This window comes from Leptopilina heterotoma, unplaced genomic scaffold (genome assembly GCF_015476425.1).
Source record: "Leptopilina heterotoma isolate Lh14 unplaced genomic scaffold, ASM1547642v1 Lhet_163, whole genome shotgun sequence".
NCBI classification, from domain to species: Eukaryota; Metazoa; Arthropoda; class Insecta; order Hymenoptera; family Figitidae; genus Leptopilina; species Leptopilina heterotoma.
This window is the reverse complement of record NW_025110879.1, coordinates 827,562-842,633: the sequence shown is the minus strand read 5'-3', so window position 1 is coordinate 842,633 and position 15,072 is coordinate 827,562. Positions and strand designations below refer to the sequence as shown.

Here is a 15,072-nt window from a genome sequence, read left to right as displayed (position 1 = left end):
GTCTAGTAATGAATTTTCACAATTTTTTTTTCCTTTTTACGTTATTTGGGACTGAAGATATTTTTATTAATGTTTTTTTTTGGAGTGATGGTAAAAAAGTGCACACTAACTTGATTCTGCTATAGCTGAAAGTAAATTTGTTTTTCTTTTTTTTGTAATTTTAGAAAGGCAGTGAAACGAGTTTTGAATTGTTTTTTGTTCTCAAAAAGTGTCCCTGTTATTATATTATGTATATCGTACTTGGAATATTTAAATGAGAATCGCGTGTAAAAATTGTGGTAAATTTTTTTATGTAACAACCTTGATGATATTTACAAAATTTAATTCTTTTTTTTTCTTATAAAATTATTTTTTTTTAAATTGGTTCTTTTTTTCTGTTATAGGAATCGTAGATTTTTTTTTCTTGGTATTTCTTCTTTTTTTATTGGCCATGTGAAATTTTATAGGCGATTATATTTTATTTTTCTTTTTGTATTGTTTGTTTCTTTTATGTTTTATGATTCTTTTTTTTGGTGAAATTTTTGATTATATTTTTTTTAGTCATTTTTCGCCATTTTTTCTTCCTTCTTTTCTACATTTCTTCCGCTCCTCTTACTCTTCTTTCTTCTTTCTTTTTCTTCATTCTTTTGACGTTCCTCTTCCTCTTCTTTGTTCTTTTCTTTTTACTTTACTTTTTTTTATTTCTCTTCTTTATTCTTGTTTTTTTTCTTTTCCTTCCTCTGCATTTTCTTTTCTATTTTCTTTCTGTTTTTTCTTCTTTTTTTAGTTTTCTCTCTTTTTTCTCTTATTTTATTTATTATTTTCTCTTTCTCTTTCTCTTTTGTTACCTTGTCCTTCTTTTTGGTCTTAATTTTTTTCTCTTTTTTTCCTTTCTTGCTTCTTTTTACTTCTCTTTCCTTTTTAATCTTATTGTTTCTTTTATTTTTCTCTTCTTTCTACTTCTTTCCCTTTTTCTTTTCTTAATTAAAAATGTTTTCTCTTCTTCCTTTTTACGCTTCTTGTTTCTTTTCCTTCCTTTTTTCTTTCTTAATTATCTCTTCTTTTTTCTACTTTTTTTTTTTTTTACTCTTTCTATATCTTCATGTCTTCTTTCTATTTACTTCTTTTCCCTTCTTTTTTACTTTTCTATACTTTCTCTCTTCCTTTTCTTCTTTTTTCTGTTGTATTATTCATTCTTATATACTCTTCTTTTTTTAAAGAGAATTTTTTCTCTCTTTTTAAAATTTATATATTTTTTATTTTATCAAACGGTCTTTTTATTTTTTATTTCTATTTCTTTTATTAACTTTTATGTTCTCTTTTTCGCTTTTTTTACACTTTTCATCAATTTTTGTTATTTTCCCTTTATTTCTGTTAATTTTTAATTAATTTTTTAATTTTGCTTTTCAAATTTGTGTCTTTTTCAGAATTTATTAATTATCTTTCTTCTTATTCCTTCGTTTTGGTTTCTTTTTTAATGCTTCATAGTTGTTTTTTCCTTATATTTTTTCTTTATGCAATTTTATTCTTTTCCCATTTTCTTTTTTCTCTCTTTCAAAATTTTTCCCTTTCTTCTTTTTTTTTCTTCTTCTTTTCTTTTTACTTAATCTTTCCATAATTTTTAGTTTTCATTTTTTTCATTATCTTTCCTTTTCTTATGCTTTCTATCTACATTCTTCTTTTTCTTATTCTTTCTTTTCTAATTACTTCTTTCTCTTCTTATTTTTTCTTTTCCAATTCTTTCTATTCTTTTTAATTTTTATCCACTTCTTTCTATTCATATTCTTCCCCTTCTTATTTATTCTTTCTCGCTTTTTTTCTTCTTTTTTCGTTTTCACTTAATTTTCTCTTTTTGGTTTAATAGTTAATTTTATCTTCTTTTTCCTTCTCTTGTTTCTTCTTTCTATCTTCTTGTTTTTCCTTTCTTATTTTTCTTGTTTCTCTTTTCTTCTCCTGTCTTTTTCTCTTCTATTTTTCTTTTCCTTTCTTTTCTTTCTTCTTGTTTTTGAGAAAAAAATTACTCTCGTTTCTTTTATTTCTTTCCCTGATTTTTACTAAAATTTTCTTTCTGTATCTTAATTTTCAAGATAAGTTTTCTCTTCCGGTATCATTCGCGATCTTTCCAATTTTTCTTTTCTTTTTGCTTTTTTTGTTGTCTTTATTTCCCATTTTCTTTTTTCACGGATTTTCTATTTTCTTCTCCTTCTCTTTGTTGTATTCTCTTTTCTTTTTTTTCGTCAATCCTGTATCACTTGTTTTTGTATAGCTTCTCAGCAATCAATACAAGTTCTCCACTTTTCTCGATGCTTTTCCTCGCTTCAAAGTCTATACGAGATGTACCAACTTCTTTTTTATTTTCCTCCAACTCGTGCTTCTCGATGTTATTCTTCCTTTCCAATTACTATTTTCTTCGATCCTTTTTTATCCTTTTTTTTCATTTCTTTTTTACCTTTTTGCTTTTAAACATCTGTCTTCTTTATTGTCCCTCTATGTATTAATCTTTTCCAGTCACTTTATATATATTCTTTTTTTTGAATTTAATTCTTTACTACCATAAATAAGTTTACTCTCTTTTTTTCTGATTCTTTAGTTCCTTAAATTCATTTCACTATTTTTTTAGTTCCATAAAATTCATTTCACTTTTTTTTCTTTAGTTCCTTAAATTCAGTTCACTCTTGTTTTTCTTTAGTTCTTTAAAATTCAGTTAACTTGTTTTTTTCTTTAGTTGCTCAAAAATTCATTTCACTCTTTTTTTCATCGTCTAAATTTCTATACATATATATAGTCTATTTTTAACCCGCACTGCAACGTCACATAAAGACATTATTGGCAACACTTAAATGTTTTCTCGTCATTGAAGAACAATTATTAACATCCTCCTCGAATGTCACCATTTTCTCCCGATTTCTCGTGACGGTCGCCGCACTACCAACAGTCGAATTTGTTGTCAGGGAATTTGAATTTATTGGTGGGGTCACTATTGTCATTTGGGGCCTTAATACCGATGGAGGGGGTGGTGGGGGGACGGCAATTTCACTAATTGCCGCCGCGAGATTAAATTCACTAACACTTCGTGGCACAAAATATTCAAAAAGCAATGAGGCTTCTTGTTGTTGTTGTTGCTGCTGTTGTTGATGCTGTATCGGTGACATTGCACTACGTCTCAATGGTTGATTACGTTGAAAATGTGATTTTGTTGAATTACTACGAAAATCGGGGGATTTTTTCCTCGGTAACGAATGATGTCCTGGGGATGATGTTTTTAATGTATTATTTAATTGATGTTGCGCCAGGAGTTTCGACGAGTCGGCTGAACTCCTGGTTGGCTGTTGTCAGGATGTTGACACCACTGACATTGCGATTGCCTCGTCATTCTGCTCCGATAATCTTGAATCTGTTGATGCTCCAAGGCCACCATCTGGCTCGGATTTGATGCCGTTTCCACCGCCTGATAAAAAATTTCAAATAAATTAAGAGTTTGGATTTTTCATTGACAGAGGCTGGTTTTTGTTTGCTTTCCTTTTTTTTAACTTTACAGTAAATAGAAATTTTTAACTCCAATGAAAATTCACAAGACAATCACAACTTCTTTTCCCCAAAAATTTTCTTTTTCTCAAAAATATTCTTTACACAAATTTTTTTTTCCTCAAAAATATTCTTTAAACAAATTTTCTTTTCCTCAAAAATATTCTTTACACAAATTTTCCTTTTTCCGAAAAAATATTTTTCCCTTTTTAAAAGTGACAGATATTTTTATCCCAAAGAAAAATTACAAGATCATGAAATTTTCTTCGCCCTATAAAATCTTTTTTCCCAACATATTTTGTTTTCCTAGAATATTTTTTGCTCGAATTTCTTTCTTTTTTAAACTCGACTGATATTTTTATCCCACAACGAAAAGAAACCAAGAAATTTCATTCTTTTGCCTGCTAATATTTTTCCCCCAACTTTTTGTTTTTTTTCAAATATTTTTCCCCAGAAATACTTAATTTTCCAAAAAATGTCTTTTCCACGAATATTTTTGCCTCAAATTTTGTTACTTCAAATATTTTTCCCCTAAATCTTTTTTTCACAAATAATTTTTTTTTTATTAGATTTTTCCAATTCCTAAATTCCCCAAAAATTTTTCTCTTCTTCTCCGACAAAAAAAATTTCTTTCCTTCGCTTTTGAAATTGACAGCTATATATTTTGTGTAATATATTTTCTGAATTTCTCGATGTATCGATGAGAGAAAAAAATGCGAGTTAATAATAGGCAATAAATTCACGAGTTGTCGAGAAAGTTAATCAAAAAGCTTTCATTTTCTCAATTTTTGGGAAGTAAACGTTTTTTTTTTCGTTTCGTTCAATTTGAAGATTTATGATTGAAGTGTGGACAGTTTTATATCAAATAAAATGAGCCGTAAAAAAGTTTCAAACGAATAAAAGTGACATAAAAGTGCTCCGAAAAAAAAACCTTTATCGATTTTGAGTCGGAAAAATCTATTATTTTTATTGATGAAACATACCGAAAAAATAAAATTGCTTACATTTCATAAAAAAAATATATATGAAGAAACGAAAATTCAATTGTTACCTATATTTGTAAAAAAGTGCCGACTGGAGAAAAAAAATTGTTTTAAATATTACTTTGGATTTCTTTTTTCATTTGGAAAAATAAATTCTGAGTTTCTTTACAGTTATCCAAAATTGGGAAATTTTATTTATTTATTTGAATATTAACAGGACAAGCCGTTAAATAATTTTAAATTCTTTTTAACTCTAAAATTTCAGTGTTTTTTAATTATTACTTTTAACTGAATTTGTATTAGAAAATAAAAGATTAAATATTTAAATTTTTATTATTAAATATTAAATTAATACAAAAAATTTAGAATAAATAAAAATTCATTGAAATCTCAAAAATTGAAAAAGAAAATTTGAAAAATTTTCTCTTCATACAACTCGAGAACATTTACGCGTAGAAAAATTTTTACATAATGTTTATTCTTTATTGAATAGAAAATAACAAAAAGAAAAGTGAAAAATGTGAAAATCGTTTAAAATATGCTTTGAACAGTCTTGAAAAGCCCTTTTTGAAAAAGAGAAATATTTTCTATATAGAAAATTATAATAATAAACATAAAATACAAATTTTTCCACAGAAAAACAGAAATATTTTATTGAATTTTTTTTCTTTTTTTTTGCAAAACGAGAAAAATATTTTATAATATGAAACCAGCTCTGCCAAGTGAGAAACTAAATGTCAAGCGCCACAATGGAGGGAATCCTCATGTGCAGGTACAGGTATACTCAAAAGTGATAAAAAAAACAACATACAAAACCGCGCAGCTGAAATTGATTTATTTATAGGACTAAACACTAAATTTACTTATTTATAATATTTTAAAATAATTTTTAATTTTTTAAATTTATAATATTTATAGTCTAATAATGAAAAAATACTGATTTGCTAATATTTATAAAATAATATAATTTTTTTAGTTTTAGAGAATATTAATTTCAATTTAATTTGATATTAAAAGTAATTTTTTTTTTTTAGTAAAATGAATTAAAATATTTATATTTGCGATAACAAATGTAATATTTTCTTTACAATAATAAAAGCAATATTTTATTCTGCAATAATAAGCGCAATATTTTATTTCCAGTAATAAATGTCAATATTTTATTTGCAAAAATAAATGCAATATATTATTTTCAATAATAAATGCAACATATAAATAAATGAAATATAATAAATAAATAAATAAAATATTTCGTTTGCAATAATAAATAAGGCTTAATGAAGAATAATTATTTACATTAGCAACAATTAATAATTAATTTATTTAATTCAAAGATTTTAATTCAAATTCAAAGAATTTGAATGATAATAATTAATTAATAAATAGTAGGTACTCCTTTAAATAAATAATATTTCTAATGCAAACAAGTTGTATCAATAAATAAATAATATTCTTAATATAAATAATATGTATAATATAATTATATTGTAAGAAATTATTATACTCTTTAAATTTGAATTTGTTCAAACTACTAATTAATTCAAATTACTAATTTTACTTTTTACTTCTGAATTAGTAAATTTACTAATAAATTAGTAGAAATTACTAATAAGTAAAATAATAAGTAGTAAATTTTACTATTAAATTAGTAGAAATTACTATTTGTTAGTAAAATTTACTAATTCAAATTTAGAAAGTAGTAATTAATTATAATTAATTAAGTATAAATGTAAATAATTTTCTTTATCAAATTAATATTTATTTTTTTATTAATAACTCCTATATGAAAATAAATAAAAAAAAAATCAGTAGAGTAACAAAATTAAGAAGAGTAATTTTTCCCAGTAAAGCAATAAGCACAATTACAAAAAAATTGCAAAAATATAATTTGAAAGAGATAAAAACTAAAAGCTCTAAAGCACGGCTTTTCTTTTTTAATTTTTTTTTTCGTTCTCTGTTTTTTTTACTGCATTTTGAGATATACCTGAACCTCCTATCTGGACGCTGACCATCGTTCCGCTCGACATTCCACAAGATTTACCAAAGACTCTGACCGCGCGTACCACCTCTTCTTGTACCAAATTGAAGCACATGGCGATTAATCCCATTCCAGCGAGAATGTAGAGGCAACAGGCGCAAAGACTTAATTCCTCAAGTGTTGGATTTTGGGCATTTTTACCAGCTGGCAATAAGTCGCCAAAACCAATTGTACCAAGACTTGTGAAACAAAAATAACCACCCTCCAGTAATGTCCAACCTTCGAGACGATTAAACATCACTGCACCTCCGCATATGTACATTATTATTATTAATAGACAAAGAGTTATTGGCACTTTAACTGGATTAGTGAGATCATTTCCGCACATTGACGATGAATTTAATGACAGTGTACATGGATAATAGTGTCTCTTTCCATTGTTGAAGGCATCCTGAAAAAAGACAATGAGAAAAAGGGAAGAAAAATGAGAAAATAATTGCAAACGAAAAATTTTATTTTATTTTTTCCCTTGATATCCAGGCAGATAACTTTCTGAATTCCTCACTGATTCTTAAAGAATATTTTAATTAACTCTAAAAATAATTAGATTCACAAAAAAATTTAAATGTAAATATACGTCACTGAGAAAACACTTTTTTTTAATACAAAAATAAGTTTAACCAAAAAAATATGTTTGAATTAACCATATTTTATAATTGAATTAAATGTAATTTTTATTTAATCAATCCTATTATGTGTTGAATCAAAATTACTATGTTTAATTAAAATAATAATTTTGACTATATACGGTTTTAAAAATTTTTTTTTTTAAGAAAAACAGAATTTTATTTCTTTTCATGTCTTGCTCTATATTAAAAAATTAATTTTCAGAAAATTTATATCATTTTTATTCTGATTAGTTGGAATTTTTACTAATTCAAATTTAGAGAATAAGTTTTGTGATAATATTATTGCAAAAAAAATTTAGAAATTAATTTATTTTCCACAATATTCTCTCTAAATCTGAATTAGTAGAGTTCTACTGAGAAATAGTAAAATTTTACTAATTTTTAGTAGTTTTCATGGAAGACTATTTCCCTTTTCAATTAGTAGAATATTACTAATTTTTAGTAATTTTTTACGAATGTTTTAGTAGAATTTCACTAATTGAAAGTCACTTTTTACTAAATGAATTAGTGAAACTGTTTTATCGATTATTAATAAAACAGTTCTACTAATTGTTAGTAGAATTCTACTAAGTTAGAAAAATTATTACTAAATCATTTGGTGGAAGACTTTTCGTCATTTCATTAATTGAATTCTTATAAAAAATGTAAGAAACATTTTTAAAAATAATTGAATTTTTTCGAGAAATTTTATTAAAATTCAATATTGAAAACAATTGAATTCCTGAAAAAAATTTTATTGTATGTATGAAAATAATTGAATTTCGTTAAAGAATTTTTCAATTATTCAATTATTTTTTGAATTTTTAAGGAAAATTATTTGCAAAATAATTTATAAATAATAATTTTTCAATAGCTTTTCAAAATCATAAATTATTTCAAATAAATTCAATTTGAAATCTGAAAAGTTTAATTATAGTAAATTTTGTTTCTATTCGAGTTTATAATTTAATAAAATCTGTAAGATTTTGGTCGGAGAATACTTTTTTTCGAAATTCTTAAAATATTTACTAAATTTTTACTATTATGATTTTTCATTTTTATTTTCACTTTAAATTTAAAAAAAAATTCATCCCTGCTTTTCCAAAATTTCTGGTTTTTATTTTTAAATTTAACCGCATTTATTCCGTTTCACGAGAGAATTATATTAAAAAAAAGAGAGAGAAAAAAAATTAGATGAGGAATTTATTCATCGATCAGAAACCACGTATGTAGAAAATATTCTTTCTTTTTAAAATTTAAATTTCATTCTTCTCTATCTCCTTTTGAAAAGTCACTTTGCAAGTAAAAGACATGATTCGTGGTGCGCACGGTTTTTCGTTTGCAATTTGTCGGATAAAAATTTCGAGCAAAATAGTTTTTTTTAAATTTATTGAACTTCCTTTATCGTTTTAAACTTTTTTTCTTTTGTAAACTAATTTTTCTTTTTTAAACTATTTTCTCTTTTTTAAACTGTTTTTTCTTTTTTAAACATTTTTTTTCTTTTTTAAACTCTTTTTTCTTATTTTCTAAATTTTTTTTTCTTTATCTGAACTTTTTTCTTTCTCTTTTGAACTTTTTTTTCTCTCTCTTTTAGTTTCTCTTTTGAACTCTCATCAACCTTCATGATTCATAATAATTTTCGTATTATATAACTTTTTTAAAACAAAAAAGTAATTTTTTTCCTTTTTAGAGAAAATTTATTTTATAAACAAAATAGAAAGTGAATTGAATTTTTTTTCCAGCAACAAAAAAAAAAGAAGAACGGAAATTTATTAAAATCCTTGCAGACTTTATTAGCTATTTTTACATCGCATAAAAAGTTATGAAAGGTTTTTTATAACACGTCTCACACCCATTAGTGAAGCTAACAGGAAAAATATTATAAATCATCAAAATGAAAAGAACATTGGGATTTTTTTTCTTTTTCGTAATAAAAATTTATCGCTTTGCTAGAAAAATTAATTTTTTTTCAATCTTTATTTTATTCTTCCATGAAAAAACAAAATGAAAAATGATTTCAAATTAAATTCTTTTTAATCTTTATTTTATTATTTCCACCGGCAAAAAAAAAAAAAATGATTCGAAATATTTTTAATCTTCTTTTTCACTGAAAAAAATTATTTTTTAATTGTCCATTTACATTTATTACACTTTTTTATTGAAAGCGTGATCTATTATTAGTTTTTTTATGAAGATTATAAAAATTTTTGTTTAATAATAAAGATATTTGGATGTATTTTGTTTTTACAATTTTTTCTCACTTGTTCTTTTTTGCAAAAATTATGCGCAATAAACAAGTCAAAGCTAATTAAATAAAGCCATATAAAAGGTTAACTGCCATTAAAAGGGCTTAACAGTCAATAATAATTTTATTAGTTGATTTAAGGGTATGTGGAATCAGCCAACTTCAATTAATACATGTATTAATATTCCCACCGGTTTTCTAAAAAAATATTTTATAAATCTTGACAAAATATAAGAAAAATAATATTTTATTTATTGAGGCATGGATCTCTAGTCCAATTAATACAAAAATTTGCTTTTAAATATTATTTTCCATTTAATAAAAAGTTTAATATTTTTTGAGAAAAAAAGACAATCAAATACAAATTAATATTGAAAAAAATGAATAAATTTATATTTTTCTATTCAAACTTTCATTTTTTTTGACAATTTTCGAGAAAAAAAGACAATCGAATACAAATTGCCATTGAAAAAAATGAATGTTAACATAGAAAAATATAAATTTATTCATTTTTTTCAATATTAATTTGTATTTGATTGTCTTTTTTCTCAAAAAATATCAAACTTTTTATTAAATGAAAAATAATATTTAAAAGCAAATTTTTGTATTAATTGGACTAGAGATCCATGCCTCAATAAATAGAATATTATTTTTCTTATATTTTGTCAAGATTTATTAAATATTTTTTTAGAAAACCGGTGGGAATATTAATACATGTATTAATTGAAGTTGGCTGATTCCACATACCCTTAATGTCCTGGAAAAAAGTTGTTTTTTTTATTATTGAAGAGTCTTTCATTGAAACCATATATGTGAACGTAATTTTGCAATAAACAGGTTTTACTATTTTCCCATTAAAAAAGAAGGAGAAAAAAACACTATATAACACTCTAGAGATTCTCTTAGCGCTCATTTATAATTATATATATATATATACATGCAGAGAAAAGAAGGATGAAAATTTCTTTTTAAATTCAAAAATTTGCTTTTAGATAAAAATGAGAAAAAATTTCTTTTCATTTTCTCATTTTTATCTAAAAGCAAATTTTTGAATAAAATACTTAAATTTTTCCTAATTTTTTTAATAACTGAAGTATTTTCTTGTATTTTTATTTTACAAAACTGTTCAAAAAAGTATAAATTTTTTTTTAACTTTCTAATTTTATCTAAAAGAAATTTGAAACAAAGCATTGAAATTTTTCTGTATTTTTTTCTCAATGAAATTCTTTTTAGTATTTTTATTTTGCAAAAACTGTTGAAAAAATTATAAAATTTTTTTTAACTTTCTAATTTAAATCTAAAATAAAATTTTAAACAGAACGGTAAAATTTTTCTTTATTTTTTATCACTGGAGTATTTTTTTGTATTTTTATTTTGAAAAAGTGTTCATAATATTGATATATTCTGATAATAATGCAAAGCAGAAAAAAATAATAATTACAATAAAAATAATAATTATAAAAACAGTTACAATAATACTAATAATAATAATAACAACAATAATAATTTGTTCTTCGCTGAAAATGATATTCTCTATTAAAAAAATGGTTATTTTACAGTATGAGTAGTAAAAGCAAACTATAGTAAGACGTATCATTGGAATTTTTCTTTAAAATTCAAAAGACGACTTGAGCAATTTCTTTTTCCCTGTTTTTTCTTTTTTTTTTTTTTGCTGGTATTTTCATGTTATTCTATTCACTGGTTTTTTTTCCGGTCCATGCTCAGTAGAAAAAGAAGTTTATAGTAAGGCGTGCAATTGACTCTCTTCACTGGCAGAACCAGTGGAAAAAGAGTGCAGAATTAAAGAAATATTCTCTCATTCTTCTCGGAATGAATTTTACAAATTAATTTTTTTTTCCTCCACCCAACAATTAATTTTCTTTTTCTTCTCTTTTTTTCTTAAATTCCTTCAAAGTATTATAAAAAACATCGATATTTTATTTATCTATTTAATAATTAATTATACATTATTATATTTCTATTAATTTTCTTAATTATATTTATATTATTTATATTATATTATATATTATTAGATATTACATTATTCTATTCATTATTTACTTTTTATATTTATCTATTTATTTTATTTATTACTCATTTTTAATTTTTTGCAGTGTTTTATTTAATTTTTCTTTTTGGTCATTATATTTTTACATATAGTTTTAGTTATTAATTAATAAAAAATACTGTAATTTAATAAATAATTAATAATAAAAGAATTTTCAAGGAAATTAAAAATTTATAATAATAAAATATTTAAAAAATTATAATTTGAAATTTTTAATGAAAAAAATATCATACCTAAAGACTAACTGAAACATTACAATAATAATTATAATAATAGTGAAAAAATTTATAGTATAGATTTATGTTTTTCTTAAAGAAAATTTAATAAAAATTTAATAGAAAAAAATTTTATAAAGATAAATAATATTAAAAAAAGGAGATTTTTAATTGGAAAAATTAAAATCTTTTTTTGACAGAAAAAAATAAGCGGATTGAAAAGAAATACAGTAAAAAATTAAAAGTTTTTAAATAGAAAATTTAATAGAAATTTAATAGGAAAAAATAAATAAAATTGAAAAATAAGAGGATTTTCTATTAGAAAATTAATTTTTACTTCGAAAACAGTTAATTAAATTATTTTTGCTTTTTGATTTTTTCCCAGTAAATAGTCGATCAATTATTCGTGTATATTTCAATTTTTTTCATATCACACTTCTTTTATATATATATATATATACCGCTCTATATAATGGAGAAAAAAATGTGAAATGAAGATTAAAACAAATATTTCTTTATTCTCTTTTATCGAAAGGAAAAAAAATGATATGAAGTATATAATATTGAATTCCTTTCTACTGTTATATACAAAGGACAAGGTTTATTTTTTTTTATTTTTTTTTGTTGAAAACATTCTTTAGTACTTTTTTCTGTTTATTTTGGCTACAATTTTTCACTTTCGTATCATATCAAGTGGAACAAGTGGTTTATGGTCAGACATGCAATTTTCGTTTTCCACTCTCATGTCAACACAAGTAGAAAATGTGTTTTGTGGCAAGACATATACTGTTTTCACTCTTTTTCACTTTAAAAGCTGTATATACTTTTATTTAAAAAGGAAAATAATTTTTCGCATTATTTAAATGCATTTTTATTTCTGTAAATTGATAATTTATTTTTACAGTATTTTATTTCCTTTTATTTTTCAATTTTTCTTATTATTTTTTTATTTTTGTTTCATTATTATTTTTACAGTATTTTTCTATTTGTCTCTTTACTATATTTACGGTTCTATTAAATTATCTCACTATTTTTTTTATTTAAACAAATTGAGACAAAAAATCATCAAAAATGTTGCGAAGCAACGTTTTTGATAATTTTTTGTCTCAATTGGATATTCTTAGAAAAACTGTGTAATTATTATTGTTACTATGACTACTATTATTATTCTTATTATTACTATTACAGAATAAATATATTATATCATTATTATTCATATCATCATATTGTATTCCGGTAAACTGTTCGCAGTTTGAAGTTAGTTGTTGTTTGCTTTTTTGTTTTAGGTACTAAAATTGAATTAAAAATACCTAATTAAATTCCTCCGAAGAATTTTATTATTAATGAAAAAAATTTAATTCCTTCAAAGAATTTTATTATTTATGAAAATAGTTGAATTCTTGCGAAGAATTTTATTAAAAATTTTAAAAATCCTAATTAAATTCTTTTGATGAATTTCTTTGAATTTTTTTAAATAATCTAATTTCTTTAATAATTTTAATTGATAATTTTGACAGTAGGTAATTGAATTTTAATAAAGAATTATTTTCAAATTTTTAAAAATAATCGCGTTTCTTAATAATTGAAATTAAACACTTACTTATTAAAATTTAAAAAAAATTTTTGAAAATAATTGAATTGTTCTCAAAATTTTATTACACATTTCTAAAATAATTTAATTCATTCAGGAAATATTATTAAAATATAGAAAATAATTAAATTCTTCTGAGGAATAGATACTATTAAAGGTTTTGATAATAATTAAATTCTTTCAAAAAGTTTCTTTAATTTATTGAATATAATCGATTTTGTTAAACTCTTATAAAATTGTTTAAAAGAGTTCAATTTTCTATCAATAATTTTACTATTAAAACTTTATTAAAATTCTTGATAGAAAATTAAACTCTTTCAAACAATTTTATTAGAGTTTTTGTAAATAATTAAATTCTTTTGAAGAATTTCTTTGCATTTTTCTCAAAATTGAATCATTTCGTGAAATTTTATTAAAATTGAATTGAAAATAATTGAATTCTTCCGAAGAATGTTATTATTTATGAAAATAATTGAAATTTTGTGAAGAATTTAATTAAATATATGTAGTTTAATTCTTTAACCCTCCGTCTCACACCTAGGGAGGGATTCCCTCTACGGTTTCAGTATTTTTTAAATAACTTTTGTTTTCCTCATTGCAAAATATAATCAGTTTCTATATACCTTTCGACAATTTACTCCTCAACACATTTCTAAAAAAATATTTAGTTTAAACATAATTAATATTTAATTATGAAGCTTCAAAGCCAGAAAAAACTCGAAAAAGTGAGGTTATGTTAAATAACACAGAGAAAAGCGAGTGTTGTTTTTGATGCGGGTAAATTTTGGTAGGGTAATTTTAGTGAGGATAAATTTTCTATAATAGAAAATTTACCTTATTTTCAGTGTTAAAATAACACTTCCGAGCTAAAGTTTGATGCAGACACTTTTAACACCGAATTCAGTGTTAAAATAACACTCACTTTTTTCTGTGAAGAAAATCAAGTTTTTAAAACATTTTTTGTTCCACTGTTGGTTAATGACAAAATTATATTATAAATATAATTAAAATGAATTGTTTAATGATTTTTTTGCTTATTTGTTAATGTTACATTATTTTTACATGTCAAGTGGAATTCCTTCGAAGATGTGCATTCGTGTAATTAATTTTTATTTTTGAGATCGAAAATTAATTTTATTAATTTTATAATTTAGAATAATTTACTACATATTTGTAAGTTTGTGTTAAAACTAAATTTTTGTTGATTCCTTTGTTTATGTTGTAATGTTGCTTATTTTACAATGTGGTGAGGGATTCCCTCTAAACGTGTGTAAAGTCGTAATTTTTTCCCGCATGTGTGTGACGGAGGGTTAAAGAAATTGTATTTAAAATTCTGAAAAATTAGTTTTTAAATTCTATAAAAAGAAATTTAATTTTTTAAGAATTTTATTAAAAAATTGACATACTTAATATTAAAAATTTTTTTTAAATGAATTCTTTCGTGAAATTGTTTTGAATATAATTGAATTTTTGCAAAGAATTTTATTATTTATAAATACAATTGAATTGTTATAAAAGATTTTAAAAATTTTGGAAAATAATAAAATTTTTTTGAAAAATATTGAAATTTTTTTAAAAATTGAGTTCTTTCTTGAAATATTTTTGAAAATAATTTAATTTTTGCAAAAAATTTTACTATTTATAAAAAATAATTTGAATTCTTACGAAGAATGTTATTATTTATGAAAATGATTAAATTCTTAAGAATAATTATATTAAATTTCTTGGAAATTTAAACAATAATAATTAATTATGTACTTAATAAGTGAATTTTTTAAATTTTAATTAAATTATTTCAAAATTTAAATTTGAACATAAAA

The 15,072-nt window shown here is 22.6% G+C and overlaps 1 protein-coding gene across 7 annotated transcripts in view; it reads right to left on the bottom strand.

Moving 5' to 3' along the window:
* Positions 1 to 1,937: 1,937 nt before the first annotated feature.
* Positions 1,938 to 15,072, bottom strand: part of LOC122499052 — a 174,458-nt gene continuing 161,323 nt past the window's right edge. For 4 of the 7 annotated variants that reach the window (XM_043607111.1, XM_043607109.1, XM_043607112.1 and 1 more), the window contains exons 6-7: positions 6,472 to 6,916; positions 1,938 to 3,427 (exon numbers count right to left, since the gene is read on the bottom strand). In XM_043607111.1, coding sequence (XP_043463046.1) covers positions 3,312 to 3,427; positions 6,472 to 6,916 — 561 coding nt within the window. In that variant the 3' untranslated portion in view covers positions 1,938 to 3,311. The remainder of the gene's footprint in view (positions 3,428 to 6,471; positions 6,917 to 15,072) is intronic. The other 3 variants (XM_043607116.1, XM_043607114.1, XM_043607115.1) reach the window with 3 other exon arrangements.